The sequence below is a fragment of the Meleagris gallopavo genome, chromosome 7 (assembly GCF_000146605.3).
Source record: "Meleagris gallopavo isolate NT-WF06-2002-E0010 breed Aviagen turkey brand Nicholas breeding stock chromosome 7, Turkey_5.1, whole genome shotgun sequence".
Lineage (NCBI taxonomy): Eukaryota > Metazoa > Chordata > Aves > Galliformes > Phasianidae > Meleagris > Meleagris gallopavo.
In genome coordinates, this window is record NC_015017.2 from 25,952,730 (window position 1) to 25,978,229 (window position 25,500).

Below are 25,500 nucleotides of genomic sequence, written 5' to 3' on the forward strand. Positions count from 1 at the left end.
TTTACTAAAAAATCTTAGTAACTCCCACCTTGGGTAATTTCCATCAGCTTTCTCACATGGCAGCCCTGGTAGCATCATTCCTGGTGCCTTTCCCTGATAACTTCAGGGTGTTGTGCTTCATTAGCCCATAATGTAATTGCCTACTTTTGTTTACAAAACACTGCTTTGGATCTGCTTGCATTTGATGAGTGTATGCTCTGTTAGTGTTGCTTTAAAAAATATCTCCCTTTAATAAGACGTATGTGGAATGGTTTGGAGGCTGTGGTGTGTGCAGAGGGGGAGATGTGAGCCAAGTTCCCGATGAAAGTGGTCGACAGTGCTTTTATGAGTTTTTCTGTTATTGCTAGAGATAATGTACCACTTGGTGACTCAGGCTTTTTGCTTGTAATAATTTTTCTTACTGATGGGGAAAAACAGCTTTAAATTATTCCACATATCAATGGTCGCATGCATCAAAAACAAGCAAAAAATGCTAATGGCCTCAATCCATGAATATCCAGAAGGCATAAAGCTCTTGTAGTATAAATATATCACTTAATGAAAATATTGAAAAGAGGTGCATTTCCATGAATTTCATTTTTCAGAATGTTATTTTCAGTAGATGCTTTAGATTGCTTTACCAACAGGTATTTCTTCTTCTCAATCCTTTTCCAGATATAGAGCCATGTTATAAACTTTGCTTATGAACAGGACAGCATTCACACCAGGTTATCCCCAAATTCCATAGCAGTGAATTGCTGTTAAGCGTGGATTTGACCTTCTTAATTCCTTCTGTGTTTTAGGAGGTACCGCTTAATAGAGGGGTCTTTTTTGTAGTGTTTGTTTTGGAGAGCCTGAAGGAAAAAAAAACCCACAAACTATCTATTTCTAGTAACTTGACTGTGAAAAATCACAGATTTTTTCATTACAAAACTGGTGTCAGTTCGCTCTGAAGTATAATAAATCTTCTAATGTATAATGTAGATAAGTCTATGTGTTTTCTCATTCTTTTGCCTGCACAAGCAACTTGCATCATGCATCAACACAGACACTCTTGAATAGGAGGTATTCACTGCTTTGTTGCTGTGTAGTAAGGCTAAATTCAATAGTGCTTGGAGTGCTCTGAAGTCCTCCTGTGGAAGGGGCTCTTTCATTTGCTCCCAGGAGTTGCCACAATGAGCTAATCACTATATAAACTTACTTCTCTTCCAAATTAGCAGGAGCTGAACAATCCACTTCTTTCAGTGAGTGAAAACATCAGGCGTGTGAAAGATAGATCAGCCATCCACTCCTGTAAGATATTAACTTTGTTATCCAGAATCCCTTTTGATGTGAATTGTTAAGATCAACAATTAATGCACTGTTTTTTCCCAGAGAAGAGACGCACACTGTGCAGTTTCCCCGGAGCAGCAGACAAGTGCTCTCACTGACTGCCTTGCTCTTCATGTTTTGGTTTTTTTTTCCTCTCTGCCATTACCTCTTGTTTCCCCATTTAAGAAAGGATGCAAATGAATTATTATTACTGTTCTTTTCTTCTTAAATGCTCTTAAGTCTAGGCATGGAACATGCTGTGGTGGAGACAATAAATGTCTGTTATTTTTACATGTAAAAAGTCTCTGTGTAACGCAGCTCTAAAATAGCTTAACAAATCCAATACCTTATGGGACTTTGACCATGCATGAAAAGTTCAAACCACATGAGGAAAAAAGATAAGTAAAGCAGATTGTAAATGGTGTATGGTGTTATCATCCATCACTAAAACCTTTTTCCTGTATAATATCATTCTTCATACCCAGTTCACTCAGTGATACAGTAATTTCAGCATTTACAGCCTTATATGCCTTGTTTTGTTTTGTTGCTGCTTGTTATGATATCGCAGCTGTGACAGCAGGGAGTGCATAAAGCAGGTATAAATAAGTTGCTTCTTAAGGCTTATATAAAATGTTCTCTCGGGGAAGTGATGAAAGCAGTATTATTTATTTAAAACTTGACAAGGATTTGGGAGATGAGTTGAAATAGAGTACAATACAAATTTTCTGCTCTTATTTCTGTTGTTATATTTGAATTATCCCTTGCTCTATCTTTCTGCAATTCAGTGACCAGTTTAGGAAGACATGTGAGCAAACCTGTCTCCATCTAGGTAGGGTCCCGAGCTGGAGTCATCCTGTTAGCCTTTTGTCAGAGAAGAGAATTCATGTTGAACAGAATCAAACTGAAATAGCAGCAAGCAAAAACGCTCTTGCTCTTTGCACATCTTCAATATCAGAAGCAACAGAAACAAATGTCTCTTGGTGTTGGAGCAGTTTTTAGCTCTAGTGTCAAAAGCAGACTGCTGTGGCTGTTAGGCTGAAATGTAGTGGGGTGTTGATAAGACATTGTAACAAACAGCAAAAAGCTACAAATGCTGTTGTGTTCATATTTCTCCCTGGCAGCTGCAGTGGCTGCTACATATGTTTCCCTAAGTAGTGAATTAGTAAATGGGCCGAATCACTTTTTGAATCTCTTCCCTGTCTCTCTAGGGAAATGAGTTAAGGATGTGTAGAGGAACATGCAAATAATCTTCTTGGGAGGAGAGGGGGTGCGAAGGCTTAATTCAAGCTAGTTTTGAAAAAAGAATAAAACAAGGTTTAGGCCATTATCGGTGTGTAGACAGGCTGTAGTTAGAAAATGGTGTTTATTAGCCCTAACGTGTCAGATTTGAAAAATTAAGCAATATGAAGATAAGAGATGCTCTACCTTGCGTGATAACATCAAGCTTGGTAAGAAATGCAGAGGGAAAGGCACATCTATCAGAGCAGATAGCACAGCATACCAGCAGAGCAGGGGTGGGGAGAGCAGACAGGAGAATGTGAAAGAAGTAGGCTATGGAGAGACAAAAGTGATTCTCATGTGAAAACATGAAGCAAAAACAGAGAGGTAACGTGCAATTCAAGTTCTGAACTCAAAAGCAACTTTCTTCCTCTGGATCTGTGGAGTAAAAGTAACATTTGTGCCCACCTCTGCTATAAAGGCCTGTTGGATAGCTTTTTTCATATGGTGGAGTTTGGTAGAAACCATCTAAATCTGGAGTGTAAGTATTTATATATGAATGCTTATAATCTCACAATGTATGATTAATTTTTTTTGTACAAAACTTTTCTACTGGAAGACAGAACTATCATGTTTTTCCTGATTTTTATTGAGTTTTATTACTGCAGTGGTATAAGTGAACAGAAGTATTAGTGTAGCACCTAAGCCATAATTTAAGCATTAAATTCCCTTTGGAGCAAGAGGAAATGCTAAAATGAAGTCTTCATACATTGTAGTAGTTACCACACTTGGTACTGAAATGCAGCTGTTTGCAGAGATGCAGAGTAGCAAATATCCTGAAGCTGGTTAGGATAGGTTTGGAAATAACTTATTATAGCGAGGTAAGTAGAAGGAAAGGATATGTTGGTTTGTCCAAAGTACTTTGGATTGGAAAGGAACCATAATGGATTAATGTAATTTGTCCCCAGAAAACTATACTAGAGTGCTGTTTAGATGATGCTTTTTATTAATTTAAAACTATTTCATGTGATTTTTATTGGGGGCCACAGTTTAAGAGATCTGGCCTTGCCTTGATGTCAGTCTGTAGCACGTCACAAACAAATAGTAATGAGATCTCACTATGTGAACTTCTTTATGAAGTTATAATTGCTTATTTTTAAGACTGTATTATTTTTGTCCTGGCTAGAAAAGTGTTTCCTTCAGATGCTATATGATGGCTTTTTTATTTTTTTTTAATTTGCTGTATGTTTTTAATAAATTCTGCTTAAAGAATTAACTTCTAATCAACTGAGGATCACTAGCATCCATCTCTTTTTACTGTAAGTTAGCTTGTTAATTTCATGAGAAGTCTGTCAGCATTTTGTGTTTTGTTCCACTGTGCTCTTTAAAAATCCCTTGCCACGTTGTATATTATTTAGTATTATTTAATCATTTGTGGCTTGAAACATTGCCGAAGTGCTAACTTGTGTTTCCCCATTTTCACTCTGTAGCTTTTTATGTCTGACAACTCAATTCTTGCAGCAACAGCGTAGAGTTCCTTCTATGCATAGAAAAAAACACCACCATTTAAAAATATAATCTGCCACCATTTTATTGCACAGTTGATAGATTTGCTTTGGAGAGTTGCAGTGTTTTGTTTGACTTGCTAGCTGTTTTTCAGACATGAGGTTCTTCTGTAAATTTCAACATGCTTTTGCCTTTCACAGCTGATCACTTTTTGGAAAAGTCAGTGTGGAAGGTTTCTGGCTGAATTCCACATTTAGAAGAGCCTTCAAAAAAGTCCTTCTCATTGTGCTAATATGAAGCCAAAGGTTGTAGAGACTTTGTTGCTTGGAAAGTAGTATTTCTGTTTTGTCACCAGTCTTATCTGTTAGATCTCAGTGAGTGTGAAAAATGAGAAGAATCTGTATATCCTTGGCTGCTTCAACAGTTTGTTGAGAACGGCCAGATTGCTGCAGATGATGATTCTCTTGGAAACCTCAACAGCCCGACCTCCTCTGTAGGCAGAGTATTTTGCTGAAATGTTTCTGTTTTGAATCTGACATAACTAATTTAAGTTCTCTGTTGGAATTTATGCAGGCAAGGGGTCAGGTTTAAGAAGCTTGTAGTTTAAAGCGTTTCTGCTACTACACCTTTTCTACTTTAATATCCTATTATAATATATGTTTTTCTTTTCCTGCAAATGAAGTCCTTTTTATTCCCTCTTCCTTTCTGGCTTTGAAGAGAACATTTGCTTCTCCATTTATCTGAGGTAATTAGAACAGAATAGCACTGGATTCTTTAAATCAGTTTAATTGGGCTTTTAAAAAATGTATTGAATATCCTGTTTTCTGCACAGAATTTTCATTTGTGAAGCCACCCTATCTGAAGAACCCAGTGTCTTATGTGCTATTTATTTCTTTATTTTTAAAAGAGGTGATTATCATCCAAATGGCCTTCATCTCTATTCTCTGTTCCAGGCTGATTCATGGAGGGCAGCTGTTAAATGGCTTGGCGGGGCCAACTGTGATGAACGCAGCCCCGTTTCTTTCCACAACATGGTTCTCTCCAGATGAACGTGCAACAGCAACGGCGATTGCCTCCCTGCTCAATTACCTGGGCTGTGCTGGCGCGTTTTTAGTGGGACCTCTTGTAGTGCCATCTCCTAATGGAACGTCGCACCTCCCGCTGTTGTCACAGAGCAACACCGAGCACATCAAGGACCGCATTGAGGCTGTGCTCTATGCAGGTGTGTTTTTTTAATTAAGAAAAAAAGTTAATAATTATAAAACCGTTACATATTCCCGTGTGTGTTTGGTGCTTGTGAAGCACTACCCTCTAGTGGCTGGATGGCCAAGGGAACAGTAGCTAACATGGAAAGTAACGAAGCGGTAAGATGTTCTAGTATCAGAAGGGTTACTTTTTTCCCTTTATTTTATTTTATTTTATTTTATATATATATATATTTTAAGGATAAAATTTAAAATAGTGTCATATACAGATTGATTCCAAGGGAAGTAGTTCAACTGTTTGTATTAGGAGAAACATCTTCTAGGAGAGCTTATGCTTTCCCAGAGATTCCAAACTGTTGTTTGCTTCTCATTTTTCAGTAAAAAAATTCTCCGTGGCAGATTGTTTTTTTCTTTTATTTCTGGGAGGATGGAAATCTTATTCTTCCAGCACTGAATATTTTGTGCATAAATTCAGCCTTAATTTATGTCTTGCATATGCCTTTAAAATGTGATTAGATTATTAGTATCTAAGAATCTAACATTGGAATTAAACTCAATACATTTTGATTTTAACTAAAACCACCCAATTCTTATGCAGCAAGCAGTTTCAATGAAACGACAACAATTTGGTGCAAAAAATGCTGATAGAAAATTCATCTGATACAATATAGATTTTGTTTCCCTTCTGTTTTTTATGCAATGACATCACTGCTCTTGATGTTATATAGAAAAGTAGCTGTATTCAGCAGCAGACTGTAAGGAAGAAGGGTTGCCCAAATGGCTTAAGAGTCTATGATCTGATATTTTTTTTAAATGAGTATAAATGGTATGCCATTAAGAGCTGCTGGACTTTACAGTGTCATGACAGTTGCACATTTGATTTTATTTTTCTTATAATTCCAGCCTCTGAAATGCAGCCAGGACTCAGCCCTCTGCATTCCAGAAGTATTGAAGTTTATATGCTGTGTAGTTTATATTCAGGCTTATGAGATTGAATTAATTGTTTGTGATCACTTATTCCTGGCTGTAATTCTTTTGGAAATTTTGTCAAGTTAATTGTCATTTTGGGTGAGGTCCACTTTACCATTCATTTTAAAGAATGTGTAGTAGATATTGGATTACTATGTTATCAAGACTCTTTCAATTAACCTACTTTTTATTGGACTCAAATCTATAGAAATAAGGACATTGGGGTTTGGCTGGGCCTTTTCAGTGCTAAATATTTTGGTAGAGAAATATTTGGCCAGAAAATTTGTGGAAAATAAGAGACCAGTGGGAAGGAGGGGAAAGTGAACACCAAGTTGGTTTGGATTTGGAGGGGCAGCAGATAGAGGGGAGCAGAAATCTAGTGAAAAGTCTTTAGCCCATTCCTTTTTCCACAGAGAAGAGTTTGATGGCCTGAAGGAATTACAGTTTTGTGCATAAAACCACTTATTTGAGTCTGTTAGCACAAGAAATGCCATTTTCAGCAGCCTGTTAGATTCATTTCTCTTCTTTTTGGGGAGGCTTTCCAGGGCATTTTCTTCAAATGCTAGGATAGATATCTCTTATTAGCTGGGTTCAGAGATCTGTCTTGTCTGCCCAGTGTTTCAGCACAGCTTTTTCTGCCTTCGAGTCAGCCAGGGCTTGGCAACAGCCCATTTTCTATAAGCTTGCTTGGGATTATTGGTCCCAGCTGAAGATCATCCTCACAGCAGCTCTTCAGTTTCCTAAGATATGTTTTCTGGGGGGGCATCTGTAGTTCTTACTTTGTTCAAAGTACTTTTAAATAGTTAGCCAGGTTTCTTTGTGCAGCTATACTTGCGGTATTAGTGATGTGTCTTGTGGGGTCTTTCTGGGATCTAAGACTCCTTTTGCTCTTCAGGCAATGAATAAGAGATGGGTCCTGAATGTCAGTGGCCTCTAGAGGATCACAGTGACGAAATAGTCACTGGTTTGAAATTGGCAGAAGCTATCCCAAGAGGTGATTGTCTTGCGTCTCTCATGACGTTTGTCTTGTCTCAACTCAACCCACTTTCCATAGAGAGCTCAAGAGGCAGCAGACCATGCTGTTTGTCCCTTCTGTGGAGTTGGACTCAAGTGTCACAGTTCTTTAGCAAGTACATTAGTAGAGCTTGATCAGGCTTTTTCCTATAGGATCTTAAATAAAACTAATTTCATAGGATAGGAACTGCATTTTTCAGTATTGTGATGGAGCTTGTTGTCGTTGCATGAGATAGCATTACATGAGTAGCATCCAAAATGTAGTTGATGATTTTTAAAACCCTAATAATGTGAATTGTTAACTTGGGATCAGTTACATGCCAAGAATGTGCTGATTTTCCAAGGACTTAATCTCAAACGTGATTATGAAGCAGTTGCTTATAAATCTATTTTGAAATTGCTCCTGTATTTTCTGTGTTTTATTGAATTGCTGTTCCTGTATCTCAAACGTGGTCTAAGAACTTGGCCTCTTTCCGTGTCCTCTGTCCCTACACGTTCTGGTTCACAGGTGGAATAATATAGATTTAGCAGATCAGGATTGCATTGTATACTTGTATTGCACAAGGAAATGGTAATCCTTGTAGGCTCTAGACAGAGGTTTTAGCTATGTACTTTCCTAAATATTGATGAGAAATCATTATTTGTTTCAAAAATATGTAATAAACATATATATGCATGCATGCATGACGTATATACACACGTGTATATGTCTGTGTAAATATATATATGAAATGTGGTGATAAAAGAAGAATGCTCCGTGTGTGTGTGTGTGTGTGTGTGTGTGTGTGTGTGCATGTGTGTGTGTGTGTGTGTGAAATGCCCTCCTTTCCCTGTTACATTTCAGAAGGTAAAGGGTGTGGGTCTTGTTGATTTTAGGTAGGTTTTTGTCCTGTAAATCATCTTTTGGAAGTAAGAACAACGTGTATTGAGAAGGCTTGTGCCTCTAAACCTTTTCTGTTCAGGGTTTACACAACCAGGGGGAGTGCCTGCCTTCTGGACTAAGATGCAGGCTTCTCTCGACATTGATATTTGCAGGTATCATGACAGTGGCTCCATTGGTCTCAAAATGTAAGAAATAGGTCAATGTTATCTTTTACTTTCTTTTGTTCCTTTCTTGCAATCTATTCTACCTGGTCTGGTGGTAGTAAATGATGATGGTAATGACAGTGAGCTACCCAGTGAAGAAGCTGTGCAAGATGTAAGGAATCAGATGCACTTGGTAGTACCTGAAATTTCAGTAGAGATGCAAAGGTGATACACAAAGCTAAAGATGGCAGTAAAGACTTCTGTTCTTCAGTAGAGGGTATTGCTTGTGTTTTGAATAGGTTCCAGAGTGAATTTTGTTCTTTTGTTTTGTGCATGAGGGCAGTGCTTGCAAGGCAAATTCGTTAGCCTAGGAAGTATAACACTGGGACACATTAAAGAGTTGCAAGACAGTACAGCAAGGACTGCATGCTGAATTTAATAATGGAAAAAAAAAAATGAGGTGTTACTATACTGCTCCTACTGCAGCAATTTGACTGGCATGAATCTTGAGGTAAGTGTTAAAAGAGGCCCCAGATGAGTACCTGTTCTAAAATATTACCATGTCTTTAAAAAATTATCAACCTACCTTATATTTTTTCTAGAAAGATACAGTCTTTCCCCTTATGTCATTGCAGTGAAATAAATTTAAATAATACACACCTTGGACAACTTCTGTTTTTGTGTGATTGCATTCTTGTTGGCTGTACCCATCTGCAAGCTGCTGCCTTCCTCTCGTATGCAATTCAAGTGTGCATGTGCACCTGTGTAAGTTGCTCTGAAAGTAATGCTTCCTATTTATTTCCATGGAATCGACAACTGATACAAAGAGCAAAATAACACTGTTCAATAGAGCAAATTCTCAGTTATGAAACATTATTTTTAAGCATAGTCACCACCATTAGCTATGCATTTTCACCAGCAACACAAGTCTGCATGCTACCTTTGTTAAAAAAAAATAAATGTGCACCAGTGGAACTGACACACTGTTGCCACTGCTGAAACATGCCAAGCACTGCCTCACTGTGCTCACATCCACTGTTTGTCTCTGTAAACATTCAGCAAGTGCTGATGAATGTCAGTGAATGCAACTTTTTCTGCATGGGGGAATTCATGTGAGCTTCCATGTCAGCTACCATTGTGTCAGGCTGCCCCCTCTGCTGCTATCTGTCATGCAGCAACAAAATGTAACAGAATATTAGTAGGAAGGTTCAGCCTTGACTGCCATACCACCAACCTCTACCTCTGACGTCATGGACCAACATGATAAAATAGGAGGCATTAGTTTCAGAGCAACCTTTGTATATATGCATACCTGTATAAAGATGTAGATGCGGGAGGAGGGGTTGAAGAGCTTTTGTCAAGCCTTGCTTTGTCCACTAACATCTTACAACAGCAGAACCTATCTCTTTCTTAGATCTGGGATAATTAGTTGTGACCAGTTCTTTATTCACTCGTGTTCTCCAGCACAGTGTATTGGAAGACAGAAGTTAATCTGTTTACTGGAGACAAGAAGATTTGTGTTGGAGGCCCTTGACCCTCAAAACCTGTAATTAGACCACAACAGGAAGAAAAGATACTACATAGTTCAAAATGAGTTCTCCCATATTTGATCATGGAGGCTGGCATTGTCATTCCTTGTATGCCTTCAAAACAAATGTAGGGTCAATTTTTTCTCCACTCTGAACAAGAAGCATTCAATTCCCATCCCAAAATCTATAGTTGATACACTTATGGTCTGAGTGTTATTTACTTCTCAGTTTCCTGAGCTTATTTTCTTTTGGTTTAGCGGAAGAACTGGCAAAGTGCCACATTCATATTGATTTATTGAAAAAGGAAAAAAGCAGATGCATGTGATTGAATATCCAGCTCTGCTGGAATTTATTTGTGGTGATGGTGAGCACTTCTTTGTAATAAGATCACAGGTTCTTTTAAGATAACACACTTCAGCTATGCATTTTTCTCTCCAGCAGCAAAGAATCTTGTTTCCAGAGGAGATAGCAAAAGTATTTGGATTGAGGATTGTGGAGTACATGATACATATTGTAAAAGGCCTGTAAAACAAATTGCTTGGACTGAATATGGATTTGTGGAGTTGTTTTTCCTCGTAATGTCTGATCCTGGGTCTTGCTGTGTATTTTCTGCAAAGTGCTCATCACTTTGCAGGTTCAGGTCCAAATTTTTACTATGAGTTTTTTGAAGATGTGGAACACCCACCTCTAAACAAGAGGAGCATCTGTGAGCAGCTGTATTCCTTTTTTTTTTTTCTCCTTACAGGCTGCGTTCTCTACATTTCTGAGCCATGGCTGCTCCTGTGCTATTCTGTTTACATTTTATTGACATGCAGTACTGTTTGTGTCCACGATGCTGCCTTGCTTGACCTTTTTATTTGCCTTCATCATCACGTATATTGAGTAATTGTCATTCCACACCCTGGTCTTCCCCATTCCCATTTGTTTAAAGTCTCTAGCATGCTGTTGCCTAATATTACACCATTACAAGGAAATGTGGCCAGATCTTCATAATTCTCTTTAAAGAGAAAAACCAGCAGCTTTCTTTTTTTGCTTCCTTGTTCTTAGTTCCTTGTGTGCGAGCCTGTTGCTCTTCAGCTCCTATAATCATATATATATATAATCATATGGGCTGCCAGTATTTCTTTATCACATTGGTTCTCCATCTCCATTTGAAGTCTTGCTTGGGGAGGGGAAAAAGAAATCCTCCTTCAAGTTCTGCAGACTTGTTGTCAGGAGCAGTAAAGCACTCAGGATAGGATTTATGTGTCAGAGGCTGGCTGATAATAACGCTGTGCCAAAAGAAGTCTTTCACTGCTAACAGCTGTTCTCTGATTTGTTTTTCTTTGTCCTCCTCTTTAGAATTTGGGATGGTTTCCTTGATATTTTCCGCAGCGTTGGCCTACTTCCCCTCTCGCCCTCCATTCCCTCCCAGTGTGGCTGCAGCTAGTCAACGACTTAGCTACAGGAGGAGCTTCTGCAGACTCTTAAGGTAGGTCCTGACTGAGCTTCCACTGAAGAGATCAGCACCTGAATAAATGAATGCAAGTGTGCTTTAATCTTCTCACTGAACGAACAAGTTAGTTTGTAGTGCTTTTAAACCCAATCAAATAAAATATTAATGCTGAAACATTAAAAGATGGTAACTATGAGAAAACAGACATTAAATTTTAAATGAGCTTATCCCAAATCTTCACATGAGCTGTTAGCATGGCTGCTCTTATGCAACATTTCTGTTACATCAGGTTATACAAGATTGTTAACAGTGTGCATTCTGCTGAGAGTGAGGTAACAGTTAACAGGGCTGGATGTAACTAACTAATAAGCTGCTTTCTTCCATGCTTTTTATTATGGAATGAATTTGGGATTTGCTTGTCATTCAAGGGGATGTATAAATGCTTTCATTCAGCTGTAGGAGCGATGAATGAAATATCTGAAACCATTATATGATCTGTTAGATCTTGCTAATTGTTAAAATATGTGTGGTAGAAGGGTTGCCAGTTCAGTTTCTGGACAACTTCAGAGATGATTAGTTTTCTCTAAATTTAGAGTTTAAGAAAAAAAAAAAAAAAAAGAAAAAAGAAAAAAAAAGAAGAAGAAAAAGCATTATTAAGTGGCATCTTCAGCTTTACAAGTTTTTGCTATGAGCTTAGATTTTAAGATTATTATTATTTATTTTTTTTTTGTAAAACAATCCCTCCCCCATTGTTTGTAAAATGTCTTGTGTAATGGAAATATAGTATCAAAGCAACTGTAACATTAACACTCGATAATTGTGGAGGCCTGTGCCTGGTGTGTGGTAATGCATAGAGGAGCCTTGCTGGGGCAGAAAAGGTCTGTGATGCAGAGTATGATTGATTTCACTGGGGAGTTTCAAACTCTTGCTGCAATTTTTAGCTTGTAGTAATAGGAGATGAATCTATATAAAATGGGCTGTTTAAAACTTGATATTGTTGGAACTTCAGGCACTATTGTTTTCTGTACTCTTAAAAAAACCACCTGTTTAGAGTCAGCAAAACCAGCACCTCCTGTTATCATTGTTTTTTTTCTGGTGGGTTTGGAGGCTTTTGTTTCAGTTTGGAAGAGTAAATTTTTTGGAAAAAATAATTACTCTTATGTGCTCATACTGAAATAGGCTGGTAGTTGGGAGAAGAAGTGAATACAGCTGGCAGGTTAGTCTGCAAAGTGACCTACTCAGGATATTTAAAAAATAGCAATTCCCTTAAGGACACTTAGCACACCCAATAATGCTGTTAAACGCCCAAGTTGGTGTGTAGTGAGACCCTGCCTGAGGGCTGTAAAAAATGTTACTGTTGAATAAAAATCCGAACAGCAACCAACTCTGCAGGTAAAATACAAAATTTCTGTTGATGGTACTCTTTTTGGCAGCTCTATAACTACAGTATTGCTCATTCAGCATATTGTAAATACTGGGCCTGAGATACTGGTAAGTTCAGGAGATAAGCAGCAAAACTGGTTTACCATTCACAGTCAACCAAACTTAGGAAAACAAAGTAGAAACACAAGTAATCAGCATAGTTCATCATGTTTCAAAGTCAGGTAGATCTTTGTCTTCCTTCCCTCTGGACTTTATGCTTTCTTCCATTCTACTCCTTATCAAAGGCAGTTCTACATTCCTCTGTACATGACACAATCAACAGCTCATCATTAAAACCACTTATCTTGGGGAGCCTTTCAACACCAATCCATCAAGCAAGGCGGGGGTTTGTAAAAGAAAACTATCTGCTGTGCTTCAAGATAAGTCCATTCATCTGGTTCATTAGGCTTCTAACCTCTGTTGCCTGCCTAACCTAGATTTGTGATTCTTGGAAAAGAGTCTTTCTTTAGACCTTATGGTATAGGCTGAAGGTAATCAGCTGATGATTAGGAGGAAAATGTGATTTTCTTCTTTGTTGCAGACTTGCCCTCTGGTAGGAAAACTGTATGTGTAAGGCATTCGGGATGTGTGTGAGCAGGTCAGCTGACTTCACCTAAATGTACACCAAAAAACATTCTTGAGAACAAGAGGTCTTCACCACTTCCTTCTTCTCTGCCCCAGGCTTCAGATTTTTGCTTCAAAAGAAAGCTGTGTAGCATAACTTTACCACTGAAGTCATTGACCTTTTTTCTTGGGTGCCAAAGCGATCTGTGACTTCTTCACAGCTCCCAAGCTTCTTCATGCCTTCAGGTTGTTGAGCAGTCTTCTTCATGAGCTGCTTCACTTAGAGATGTGTTATATAGGTCTTCTTAGGGTCATGCATCCTCTGGAGAGGGAGTTGCTTCAGAACATGATTTTTTCTCCTGTCTTGGAGATTCCTGCTTCTGGCAGATTATAACAATTAGCTGATCTTGGGTTATCTCCTGATACCAATTTTCTGAGCCTGGAAGTCAGCAGATTAGTCATGGTTTGGGAGTTAAGCCCAATTCTTTTAGCACTCTATCTCACACTGTGACAAGCCTAGTTTGAATTTCATTAGAAAAAAAGTACTGTGCCCTTTCTCAGTTTCTTAGGTGAAGTAAATATGTTTTTTTTTTTTTTTCCTCATTGCAGAATATGACAAAAACTTCCATGGGAAAAATTCTCTTACAAGTGAATAGTTGATAATATTAAGAGAACAAACAGTGATTTTATTTATTTATTTATTTATTTATTCCTTTTTGCTTTCAAATAATTAGATGCCATTAGCCAGTTATGTGTCTTTATATTTTCAAGGGACTGGGTAAGCAATTTTGAAATGGTAGGTTTTTTTGTGCATCATTACTTCTTTCATGAAACTTCTACATGACATCTGTGTTCAGCCTGGAAGCTGTTTGGAGTGTGTCTCATGTTAATAGACATTGTCAAAGTTATTCTGAAAATGCTGACTGACTTTGACAAGGCTCTCCTGTGAACCAGCCTGTTGTATGGATTCTAGTAACATTAAGTAGAATTCTGAAGGAAAACAACAACAAAACAGCAGAAGAAAAAGCCAATTTGGCATTCCAGCAGAATGATTTAACGGAGAGCCTAATGCTGATATCCTGTCATAAAAGCTGATATGATGGAAAACAGTGTGGGTTCACCAGCTGATGGTGTGACAGACAGCACATTTTTCTATTTTCAGTGGAGCAGTTGCAAAATAGCAAAAACAAATACAAGTTGCTGAAGCCATGAAGAGTGAAGCTGATACTTAAGACGTGTGTTTCAATTGGCTTTGACACTTACTATAGCCAGTGCTAGTTGTTGCTGTACAAGGGGAACTAAATGGCATATGGTGGCTGATGCCACTTTGTCACTGCCATGCACCCTTTCTCCAGATTGGTTTCCTTAACAGGGAGACTGAGCAGGGTGGTAGTGTGGGGGCCTCTGTCACTGAAGGATGGTGTGATGCAGAGCAGGATCTCTGGTATTGGGGCTAGAAGTTGAGTGTGATGGAGCAGCTACCCCATGTGCCATTTTGTCACACTGCTTGAGTTAGAGAAGATCTGGGTCAAGCAAACAACCAGATGCTTACAGCCCAAAGTAGCTCATTAATGAAGTTCAGACAGACAATCAATCATTTTGAATACTGAGCAAGTGTTGTTTTGGAGCAGTGCATTCAAAAAACTATTTTGCAACCTATAACATGGCTATATAATGTCCATGCAAAATGGGACTTTCCCTTTTATTTTATTCTGCAGATACTGGAATAGTTTTTACATGGGTAGGATTAAGTAACATAAAACCTGCCTGCAGAGATGTCAGGATGGCACAGGATGGACTAGACTTGAGAGAGCAAGAAAGTTGTCAAGAAGACAGCAAATGCATTAGCATTCAGAGAAATATGAGCAGTGTGTGGAAGAATTGGAAGTCTGGTAGTTGTTTTTCTTTGCATTTAAAAAAATAAATCTAACATGAATGATACTGAAAGAACAGGATATGTTCACGTGATATAAATCTGTTATTCAAGATGAGGATGTGTGAAAAAGAACAGTGTGTAGAAAGAACAGAGTGCTGGCTAGAGTGCTTTGAATCTTCTAAGGGAGTAAAATAGCGTAGGCTCAAACCTCTGAATATTTTGGAGAGTATTTTCCCTCCCATTTGGTTTTTGTAACTGTGTGCTATCAAGTGGCTGCTGCGTACTAAGGAGCTGGTACTACTGATCAATATCAAGTTTACATAAATTGTCTAGGGAGAGAAAGGGGTCACGCTTTGTGTTTACACAAGTAACCTGTGGGATAGCCATGGGATCGCCGTAAAATCTCTTCACTTAAAAGCATCATTGTTGGAGGAGACCAAAGTATGTTTCCAGTTTTTATTCCCAGATTGAAAAATTTTAGAGGAAAAGCTGGAATCTACCTTTGCAAGGGTGCTGCATTTCTCTTTGGTTACAGTGATGAGGAGATGAGATGGGGTAGGGTTGGTGGTGATTTTCGTCTGGCAGCTCTATAGTTGTGTGTGGTAAAGATGATAATACAACTTTGCTTAATCTTTTGCTGAATACTGAACGTTGATTAATTTTAATTGGGGAAATAAAGCAAACATGTTGAGTATTTAGACAGAATGCTACGCTTGTCTCTGTCTTTTGATAGCTCAAACTGTCAGAATTTTCCACTGTTGCAGTTGTATCCGCCTTGTTATGAAAGCCCTCCCTCTCAACAAAACAAAAAGAAGTAAAACCACCTTTTAAATTTTTTTAAAACAGTTCAAAGCTCTGCTTTTATGCTTGAAATATGCTTTTCCTAAATTGAATTAGTGCTTTTTGTTCCTAACATACACTTAGCCTAAATAGGTTGCCCATTCAAATGCAGAAGAATTGCTTGCGGAAATGAGAAACACATGAGCCCAGCACATTATGAAAATAGTTGGATGTGGAGAGACTGGCTTTTCTTAATGTCATAGTGCTAAGGCAGTAACATCCCAGCCGCTCAGATTTTAGTGACTTGTCTGGATATCTTTGTTTTTCCTGGCTCACTCGTTCTTCAGACCTCCGCTATTTTTCTTGATGGGCAGAATATAGATTATGACTGTAATTTACTCTAGCAGCTAATCTTGGTGCAATTTCTAATATAAGCTGCAGCTAATTGCATTTGTTTTGTTTTCATAGCAATTTCCGATTCTTGATGATTGCTTTAGCCTATGCTATACCACTGGGTGTTTTCTCTGGCTGGTCTGGCGTTCTGGATTTGATATTAACACCAGTTCATGTGAGCCAAGTAAGTATCTCCTGACTGATAATCAACGGCTATTTTGTAAGTGGCATGTTTTTATTTTGCACTAACATACAATTTTATCAGGTTTTTATAATACATCTGAACCACTTTTATACTGAGATGTTAAACAAAATAAACTATAGCTTTGGCATTCCAAGCTGTCAAGATCCTTCCTGTTGACTCTCAGCTAGTGGGTTGTAGTTTCAGAACTGTGTACGCCTTTCGACAAGGGTGAAGAGGCAGATAAACAAATAGGAGTATTGTTGGCTGCTGCACCTGTAGTAATAGAAAATAATGTTTACCAGATGAAAAGGATGAAATGGGGAAAAGAGGATTTCTAAGCTTTTGATAGAATACAGTTGAAATCCAGAGGATATTACTTGAATGATTCCACAGAGGAATCACATCTAGATTAGAGCATAGGCTAATTAGTCTTTCTTCTTTTTGTAGAAAACTTTGTTTAAAATACTCTTATTAAGGTCTCGCATCTAATGTTGATGTTGGGGGAGTGGGGCATGGGCTGAATTTGCTAGCAGTCTGCAGCCCCTGTGCACTATTTGTTTTGAAAATAGCATCATCATACTTTCTCTAACAAATTTCTTTATTTTTCTTCTTTTTTTTTCCTTCAGGTAGATGCGGGCTGGATTGGATTTTGGTCTATAGTTGGAGGCTGTGTTGTTGGCATAGCAATGGCAAGGTAGGAATAATTGCATCTACTTTTTCAACTGTTATTTTCATTTGGCTTATGCTCTTAATAATATAACTTGTTTTTCTCATCTTTTAGATACTTGAAATAGTAAATGCATAGTTCTGGGATTATGTGTTTCTTGTAGAGCAGTGTGTTTATGTATTCCATGTTACTGCTCTCTGAGGGTTGAGAGCACCGCACACTTGTACCTTGATTCAACAGGTCATACTGTTAGTCCTGACAAGCACTTCCTATGTGTTCTTTTAAAATGGTTATTGTGAATTCAGTTGCCTACTATTAGGGAGAATCCATTATAGCCCATTTGAAAGCATTAAAGAAATAGTGTCTGTCTCATTCCATCAATAATTTTGAGCATATTGATACCTGAGGAGACATCGAGAATGTAGCACAAGCAGGTTAGACACAATGATTGCACGTTCCACCACAGAGAAATTACTCTGGGCCTGTTTTGGCAGCTTGCTGGATTTCTGTATGGTGCTTTTTTTTGCCCTTCCGAAAGGCTACTGCTTTTTAAAATTTCAATTAAATTCCCTTAAAAATAATAATAATAAAAACAGAAGAAAACAGGAAGTGGAAAAAAAGCTTTTCTGGAGGTACTTGAACAGTGCATTTATAAAACTGCTTAAAACCAGTTGCATGGTCTCCTTGCACCTGGATTTCTAAGTGCTGTCTTGGCTTTCTTGGGCCACTGTGGTTCTGCAACAAGTTCATCAAAAAAGTGCAGGGGTCTGTCATAGCTATTATGTGGCATTGTGGGAAAGTTGTCATCTTAGGACAGAAACTAGAGATTTCTTCTACTCTTTTTTAACTTAACATCATAAAATCATTTAGTTTGGAAAAGACCTCTAAGATCATCTAGTACAACTTTACACTTAACACCAGTATTTCCCATTAATGTCCCTCATATTGTCCTTCAAATGTCTCTCTGGCCCACCCTTCAGCCTAGGACAAGGCATCTTCGGAGCACACAATGCATAAAAATGTGAGGCTTCTCATCCTGAGAACATCTTGCATGCTGGCTGGCAGCTGTGGTGGAAGAGGAGGAAAAATCCCCTGACCTAGCGAGGAGAAACAACTACGTCTCTCTGGTCCTCTCCAGATGCAGGCATAAGGGCTTAGTCTGTCAAAACAAAGTTCACGCCCTATTTTCTTAAAATCATCAAGAGCCAGAGCTCAGATATGAAGTATTGTTTCTTAGAGAAGTAGATATTTAAAACTACCTGCTGTAAGTGATCTAGATGCTTTAGCAGGTTACCTGATGTTAGCAGGTGCCATGCCAACTTAATCCTTTCCATCATGGGTTCACCTCTCCTGAAAGTCAGGACACCCTTAGCACTCACATTGCTAGGAGAGAATCTGCTGACTCGGTGCCAACATGCGAATCTCAATCTTTATGGTAAATTAATTTATTTAATATATTGTCCAGATTAAGTTTCAGGAAATGCTGACTATCTCCTTAACTGCTTCAAAATTGATTTCAAACCTCATTGAATACCAGTACTTTGTAGCATCCAGAGATTTACTTTTAGGTAAACTGAAAAAATAAAATATCAATGGTCTCTCTCCAAATATGTTTTTCTAACTCGGGCAATACGTAGTTCAAATGGGAGGGTTTGCACACACACACTGTGAGGGAGGGGGTGATTTGTCACTCGTGATGGATGGCTCTCCCTCCTCGGTCTATTCTGCATTTATCTGTGTAGGGCTGAATCAATGACGAGTCTGACTGTAATCTGCTGAAAGTTGTAATTAGGAAAATTAAGTAATGATTCTTGTCAAGGGTGACAAGCTGATGTATTTCAGTGTCAGAACTATGATTTACCAGGCAAGCAGCTCTCTCCCTTAACCACTCCTCAAGAAGCCAGTATTTTTTTTTTTTTTTCTATTACTGTTTTGCACTAATTTATCAAAGCAAAATCAGTACAGTTTAAGAATCTGCCCTTTACATTTTTGGCAGTGCAGATTCTACCATTTAGAACAGTGACAATCTGAGGCTCACACTGGAGCACTTGTTCCTGCACATCACAGTGGGTGTGTAGATCATCTGTATTTAAAGTTGTGCCCAGTTTGGAAACACATTTATCTAATTTTTGAAATGGTATGAATTTTCCTCAGCACAGTACATAAATCCACCTACTGCTGTCCCTATAGACATGAACCTTAGATATGTTTAGCTCATTTGTGTGATGCATTTTTCTAATTGAAAAGCTTGGGTTATTCTGGGCAGCTGGCAGGTGTTTTACCCCTTGCTGGCAGCTTTCGAATGATGCTGGCTTGAAGAAAAGCAGCTTTGAAGAGGGGTGTTCGTATTATTGCATGGCAACATAAATATATCCCCTTTCCCCCAAAATTTTCTGGCCACATTTGCTAATGACTCTAGATATTTCTGAGGTTTTGTCATTCACAGCTCAATCTTTCTTTCTGCTTTTAACCTGCAGTGTTAGTCAAAATGCTGAAACTTTATGACATGGTGATAATTTCCTTAGCAACAGACGGTGTTGTCAGCAACACAGGTTTGTGACTTTAGCTCTAGGATCCAGCCTAGGCTGATTTTCTGGGTTACAGGAGGCTGCTACCAACGATAGGCTCAGAGATCTGAGTCCTGGGGGTGATAAGGGAGAGCGTATGCCATCTGTCCTGGTGCACCTACTTCTTTAGCAGATGCAGACATTCCCATACATGCTAGATGGTGAGGAAGGATGGTGGGGATAGAGGGAACAGTGATTTTGTCTGCCAGCAGGCAAAGCAGGGAGTCTTTGGGGAAGAAGTCTGAAATTGACATGTTGGGAAGCTTTTAAAATTGCTGATTTTGACCTTAGTAGTCTTGAAGAATAATTAAAGAAACTGACAAACTACTGAGAAGAGGTGATCCTGATTGCTGGATTTGAATTGTCAGAAAAACACAACAGAAACAGCTAGCCTCTGACTATTGGGGATTAATGTATAAGCCACTTAACACTGCAGTCGTAAACTTTTAAGATTACATACAGCATTGATCTCCTCTACTGCTTATTGAATTACTTGTTGCTAAATTCAATATGGAATTAAAGCTTAGGGAGAATCAAAATAAGAGGAAAGAAGTGATAATTTTTGCAGGTGTCATTACTCATACATCTCTTTATGGTATGCAAAGAGCTAGGATTCCTAGCCTTCACAATGTAGCATTTATTTGTTACATCAAGTAGGCTGTAGGGTATCTATCTGCCTGTGAAGTAATACTTACCAAGGCAGAAAGGACGATTTGTTTGTTGTGAACCAACCTAGGTGGATTGTGCTGCCATCAGCCTAATAGAAGTAGGAGACTGTAAGTGCAGAATTCATTCTTTTGACATACGTCCAGCCCAAAGTCATATTCCTAACCTACAGAAAATTACTAGTGGGGAAATGACGTTGCCTTTTCTTTTTTAGTATCCAAGTTGAAATCCCTTTAGAAAAGAGCATTAGCACTGATAATTATGCTATGTGAGTGCTGTTCAAATGCATTATGTTGTCTTGAAAGAAAAATGAAAAAAGATGAGGGAAAAAAGCAATTGAACCATCTCACGGTTTAAAGATCACTTTTACCTATGTATGACAGACTTGTGATGGTGTCCCCCAGGTTATCACTGGGACAGGTGTGTAGATGGGGATGGCACAAAGACTTATGGTGTCTGGAACATTTCAACCCAGCACAACCACTGGCAGAGTGACCGTGTGTGAAAAGTTCCTGCTTTGCCTGAGCCATTGAGAACTCTATCACCAATTTCCTTGAGGATCAGAAATTCTTCCACCTAGGGATTCTAGTATAGGGAGTTTTGTTGTTTCCCATAGGAATGAGTCTTGAAAGTTAACTACGTCTTGAATGAAATGCATCAGCCTACTCATATGTTAATTGTGCAGTGTGTCTGCCAAGGGAGACTGGCAAACACTGGCAAAACAGCAGTGCAAGTATTGGTGTGATGATATGTCCAACAAATGCAAGAGGAAAAAAAAACCTCCCTACATACCAAGTATTTTCAGTTGATGCCTTGAGAATTTCTTGTTTTGGTTGTTATTTTGTGACAGCTAGAAAATCTATGGCACTTCATCCTGACAGTTAGAAATATCACCATTCTATAAAAAGCACTTACTTTTATTTCTGAGCATGAGAAATGATTTTTAATTTGTTTTTATGGTTTCCAAAAGGTTTAATGAGAATTTACTGAATTAATTGTCAACCATCATGTTTAAGTAATGTGAAAATTAGCATTTGTACTGCTCTGATCTGTGGGTTGTTGTTTTTTTTTTTGTTGTTTGTTTGTTTTAGGTTTGCAGATTTTATTAGGGGCATGCTGAAATTTATTCTGCTGCTGCTTTTATCTGGAGCAACGTTAGCATCAACCTGGTTCACTCTCACCTGTCTAACTAGTGTCACCCATCTGCCTTTAACCACAGGTATTGACAATAACTTTAATTTGTATTATTTATAGTCTGTATTGCAGACGTATACTTGCAGTCTTAAATCAAATATGTAATAAGTTGGTCAGGTATCTTTAGCAATAGGTAATTTTACCAAGAGCAAAAGAAAAAGCTTGGAAAATTCTTCTGTATTCTCTAAGAATTTTTTAAGCTGCTTCATACAAGGATTAAGACCAAACAAAAAATAGCAGAGTAACCTAGACTACAAATTTAAGATTTATTTTGGGACTGAATACTTTTCTTCTGCTAGTGTTTAGAAGTAATGGTGGTGATGTATAATAATAATAAATAATAATCCTGTGAATGGAAGTAGTGTTGCATTTAATAAGAAATAGTGACATATCTGGGAATGTAGGGCTTTGAAACTTGCATTAATGGTTGGAAACATGCTGCAGTTTAAACTAAGGTGAGCCATGGTATCTTCAGCTGTCGCTACAATATGCTGTCCTTCCCCCCTCCACTGTAGTATCTACATGCAGGTTCAGGGGACAACTCCAGCCCCAAATTTACTCAGATAACAGAGCTGTTGGCAGAAGTGGAGGAAAAGATCAGAGTTCTACTCATGTTTCCATTTGACTGGACCCTTATTTGAAAATCAGCACTGCTATTTTCTTTTTCTTTTTTTTTTTTTTTTTTATTCTATTCTTCACCTTCCTATCTGCACCAAAGGATTGATATACTCTTGATTCCAGGGCCTTCATCCAGCAGAGTAATGAGTTATAGTAAAACTAAACCATCAAAATTTAAAAACCATGCTTTTTCTTCCCTGTATTTAATAAAGAGGTTGTTATGGAAAGTATTACATAAAATATTCTTTTATTCAAATTAAATTTTACTTTTAGTAAATGTTCTTGGCACATTGCATGTGTCATAACTATAAACCAGGAGTGGGTATGGCAAATTGAAATACATGATCAGTTCAGGAGAGAATTTCACCCTCTGGATGGTGATTGGTGAGATTCATGAGTTATCTTGTGATTTCAACTTTCTTCAAAAATTAAAAGTAAAACTTTAGTAAATAAATCAGACTTCATGGTGGTTGTCATAACAAATGACTACACTTTTCTTCTCCATCAAAGCTAAAATAAATGCCATAAAAGCTCTTACTTTTTTGTGCTTGTCTGCTTCATTGCTACAAGCCTGCAGTAATGTAAATTTGTACAGTAACTCTATCCTCTGAATTGATGCAACAAGCCAAATGTCCCTTCAAGTCTATGCATAAGAATGAAGCAGAGAGGTTTTTAGGAGGTGAACGTCATTACAGATGTATTCGCCAATGATCCAAAACAAAACCCAACTCTGATTTACTTTTTTTTGTCAAATTGCTCAGCATGCAGGAATTCCTACTTGTCCAGAGCATATTTGTGCATTACTGTCATTACTGTGCTGTTTTTTGTTTTATTTTTAGTTCTGTTTCTGTTAGGTTAGTTTTGTTTTTGTTAGGTCTGCCACTGTCAAGGCATAAGAGTGTATTCTTAAGTGTGTATTGAGGGCAACTAAGATATTTAGCACATCATGTGAAGTATGCTGAACTTAACATCCCATGATAAAAATGCAGAAACTGAATTCTTCTTTTCATGCATGTTTGTTCTAAAATGAGTAGTTCCTTAAATTGAATTGTAAATTATCTTTTAGGTTTTTCAATCTGTAGTGTTCATAACATTTCCCTGGAAACGTGGAACCCTTTCCTGTAAAACGAAGAATTATTTTGAATAGAAATGCCATCAGTGTGGTGCATACCTCTGGAAAAAAGAGTCAGCTAGGCAATTAGGCACTAGGCATCCAGGCCAGATGTATAACCACCAAATTGTTTCTTTTTATTCCTTTGTCGTAATGTTTAAACTTCATAGATAATTTGGGGAGGTTTGTATAAGCTTTTTCTGCTAAAGTTTGTATAAAATAGTGTAATGTGCCTATTTATTTTAGATCCTCATACACGAAAAAGCAGTGGCATATCTTTATGAAATATAGTGTTATGGATGAAAACACATAAGCTATTTAAGCTAATTTATGGAACTTCATGCTAGATTATTCCTCAACATAATGATGCGCTATGATGATGACCTGTGCGTTCCGCAGTAATTGGGGAAAATGGTACATTTGAATTGATTCTGATGAGCTTCTTTCTTGTGGTTTTTTTTTTTGTTGTTTTTTTTTCTTCGTCTTTTAATTAAAAATTGAGATGTAGAGTATATCAGCCAAAATATTAGAGATCTACTGCAGGCCATTGTCTGCTTGGTTTGTGAAGTGGCTTGAGATAGCTGCCTAGGATAGAAGTCATTCTACATACCTGGTGGACCAGTGTTGACAGTGGCCTTCCAGGTAGTTGTCCTCTGAGTGTGTTTCTGTGGTTGGAAGCTGGGCAAAACAAAACACATCACAATAGAGTTTTTTGTTTGTCTGTACATTTTTTTGGTTGTTTGTAGTAAAATTTGTGTAGTAAAATCTGAGGTAGAGCAAGCAGGGTTCAGAGCTGACTGTTGAGAAAACTTGTGCGTGTATCTTTGTTCTTGCAAGGATACTTTGCCTTCCAACGTGCTAGCTTCCATTTTGTGAGGGGTTCCCTCTCTCTCTGATTCTCCCTCTGATGTTGTTCTCTTGAACAGGTTGGTGTTTGCCCTATAAAATCGCAAGCATTGCCATGTTCAGCAGTATCTGCAGACTCCTGAAATGCCCGGATGACCTGGTAGAATGCTGGTGCATTTTAATGATAGGCCACTGGGTGTGATGAGGAAGCACGATACCTCATGGGCGTCTTTATACTGGTCAAGGTGTTAGTGAGGGCTTCACTGTAGAGATAAAGGCAGGTTCATCTCAGCTGATAGCTGATTGATCTACAGGTAATGTTTGCATCCATAGGTGGGCCTTGCCAGTGATTTCACCAAGTCCAAAAATAGTGTTTTCCTTTAGTAGGTAGATATTGCATAGCACATGTACTTATTCCCCTTTCTGAAAACCCTTTTCCCGTTCTCTCATCTGGTCACCAGACTATTTACTTACCTATCTATGTTTGCAGGCAGGCAGGCTTTTGAAATGCTGAAACAAAAAGAGAGTTTGGCTGATTATTCATCTGAAAAGAAGGGGAAGGAAATAGCTAATGACTTTTTTTTTTTCCCCCAAAAACAAACAAAAAACCTCTTTTAATCAATATACTTTGTAGCACTTGCAGTAATGTCTAATTTAAAGACTGGAGGAGGAATTGTATTTGAGAAAACAGTCACAGCGAAGAGTTTCATCCTGCACTTGTTTGTATAACACACTCCTAATTCCTTATAAATAGGCACAACATCATCTAAAGATCTGCTATAAAAATGTAATTACTTAGAATGGAGACCTTTAATGTAGATATTAAAAATCAATGACTGCTTTGTGTTTCCTTTAAATTATACTGTTTAACATTGTTTGTATTGTTTAATACGTGCACTGCTTTGCATTATCATGAAGAGTTTTTCCTCCTGCCACAGGGTGAGACAAGTTTTATCTCAGTTGCTGACTTCTTAATATATCTCCCAAAGACTTTAGGGAAGTTGTATTTGGAGTCTTGTGTATGAGCCATAGCAGACCCATAACTGCCAGTGTGGAGAAAAGAAAGCAAGGCAGTAATAACAATGCCATCATAGCTGCTATATCTTCTATCGCAAACACCTCTCATCAGCTAATCATAGCTCTTAAAAATCCTTCATTCTGAAATTAGTTTTTGTTTCAAGCAAGACTGAATTTTCTTTTAAGAAATTTTGGTGTATATTATTTGCATTTTTTAGCTAGCTTTATATAGACATTGGGTATTAAAATAGTTTTCTCCGTTGAATTCCCAATGCAGCTGCTGATCTCTCTTTCTCTGTGCCAAGCCCATTGTTAGTTTGCTTTGTACTGAACTTCATTATGTGAATTTGTGTTCAAAGGGAGGCTTTGACCCCAAATAATTGTGTAACGCATTGTAATGCCA

The 25,500-nt window shown here is 38.0% G+C and overlaps 1 protein-coding gene across 2 annotated transcripts in view; it reads left to right on the plus strand.

Moving 5' to 3' along the window:
- The first annotated feature begins 4,913 nt into the window (after positions 1-4,913).
- Positions 4,914-25,500, plus strand: part of SLC49A4 (solute carrier family 49 member 4) — a 29,276-nt gene continuing 8,689 nt past the window's right edge. For both annotated transcript variants that reach the window (XM_019617238.2, XM_010713883.3), the window contains exons 1-5: positions 4,914-5,236; positions 11,099-11,228; positions 16,303-16,411; positions 17,038-17,105; positions 21,403-21,530. In XM_019617238.2, coding sequence (XP_019472783.1) covers positions 4,939-5,236; positions 11,099-11,228; positions 16,303-16,411; positions 17,038-17,105; positions 21,403-21,530 — 733 coding nt within the window. In that variant the 5' untranslated portion in view covers positions 4,914-4,938. The remainder of the gene's footprint in view (positions 5,237-11,098; positions 11,229-16,302; positions 16,412-17,037; positions 17,106-21,402; positions 21,531-25,500) is intronic.